The sequence below is a fragment of the Myotis brandtii genome, unplaced genomic scaffold (genome assembly GCF_000412655.1).
Source record: "Myotis brandtii unplaced genomic scaffold, ASM41265v1 scaffold632, whole genome shotgun sequence".
In the NCBI taxonomy this organism is placed as follows: Eukaryota; Metazoa; Chordata; class Mammalia; order Chiroptera; family Vespertilionidae; genus Myotis; species Myotis brandtii.
In genome coordinates, this window is record NW_005370419.1 from 220,439 (window position 1) to 221,882 (window position 1,444).

At 61.1% G+C, this 1,444-nt stretch overlaps 1 protein-coding gene across 1 annotated transcript in view; it reads left to right on the forward strand.

Moving 5' to 3' along the window:
* RNF213 (ring finger protein 213) overlaps positions 1 to 1,444 on the forward strand; it is a gene marked incomplete at its 5' end in the record, with an annotated part of 65,748 nt that overhangs the window by 57,114 nt on the left and 7,190 nt on the right. The window contains 1 exon segment of the mRNA XM_014528383.1: positions 667 to 918. Coding sequence (XP_014383869.1) covers positions 667 to 918 — 252 coding nt within the window.

Below are 1,444 nucleotides of genomic sequence, written 5' to 3' on the forward strand. Positions count from 1 at the left end.
TGCACCTCAGGCAGGGCAGGAGGGGGTGCAGGCCTGAGCCTCATGCCATCAGGTGCCATGACCTACAGTTAGTGTGAAAGCAGCGGGGCTCTTTGGTGACGTGTAAAATGAGCGGCCGGCCCGGCCGGTGTGGCTCAGTGGATAGAGCATCAGCCCCTGGACTGAAGGGTCCCAGGTTCCATTCCGGTCAAGGGCACGGACCTCGGTTGCAGGTGTGATCCTGGGATCCTGGGCCCTGGTCGGAGCCATCAGGTGCCATGACCTACAGTTAGTGTGAAAGCAGCGGGGCTCTTTGGTGACGTGTAAAATGAGCGGCCGGCCCGGCCGGTGTGGCTCAGTGGATAGAGCATCAGCCCCTGGACTGAAGGGTCCCAGGTTCCATTCCGGTCAAGGGCACGGACCTCGGTTGCAGGTGTGATCCTGGGATCCTGGGCCCTGGTCGGAGCTCCGCAGGAGGCAACCAATCGATGTCTCTCTCACATCGATGTTTCCCTCTCTCTCCCCCTCCCTCCCACTTTCAATGGGAAAACATACCCTCGGGTGAGGATTCCCAAACAAACAAATGAAATGAGCAGTCCAGACGCCCTGGTTGTCCAGGGCCCGGCCCCAAGCGCCCCCAGCGCCCGCGGTGGCCCTCACACCCAGCGCCCTGTCCTGTGCCCCCAGCGTCTGGACAAAACCCTCCTGGAGGTGAATGATCGCATCAGCCGGGACGAGCGCATCAGCTCCGACCCAGTGGCCAGGATCGTGCTGGGGGACCCGGCTGCCTTCCTGCGCCGCCTGCCCCGGGCCAGCGCGCTGCACTGCTCGCGGGTGTGGAGCTGCCGCGCCCGGGTCACCGTGGAGCACCTGCGGCACGTGGTGGAGCAGAGGAACGGCCGCGAGAGCCTGCCTGTGCTCTGGAGGTTCCTGCAGAAGGTGCGCCCGGCAGGAGCCCGGCCCCCGCCCCGGCCTGCCCGGAGCAGCCTGCTCTTCCCTGAGGGGCCGTGGGCACCTACTCCCGGGAGGATCCCCCCCACTGTCTGCAGCTCAGGGGGCGGGGGGGGGGGGCCTGCGAAACAATTGTCTCTCACATCGAGGGGCTTATTTTCTCCCCCTCCCTCTCCCCCTGCCTTCCTCGCTCTCTAAAAACCAATGGAGCCCGGCCGGCGGGCTCAGGGGTTGAACGTCAATCTATGAACCAGGAGGTCACGGGTTCAATTCCCGGTCAGGGCACATGGTGGGTTTTGAGTTCAATCCCCAGTGTGGGGCGAGCAGGAGGCAGCCCATCAGTGGTTCTCTCTCATCATTAATGTTTCTTTCTCTCCCTCTTTCTTCCTTTCTGAAATCAATAAAAATATATTTAAGAATTAAAAGTAAAAATAAAAATCAATGGAACAATGTCCTCCAGTGAGATTAACAACAACCAAAGCCACGTTGGCCGGAAGGAAATACCAACACGGCC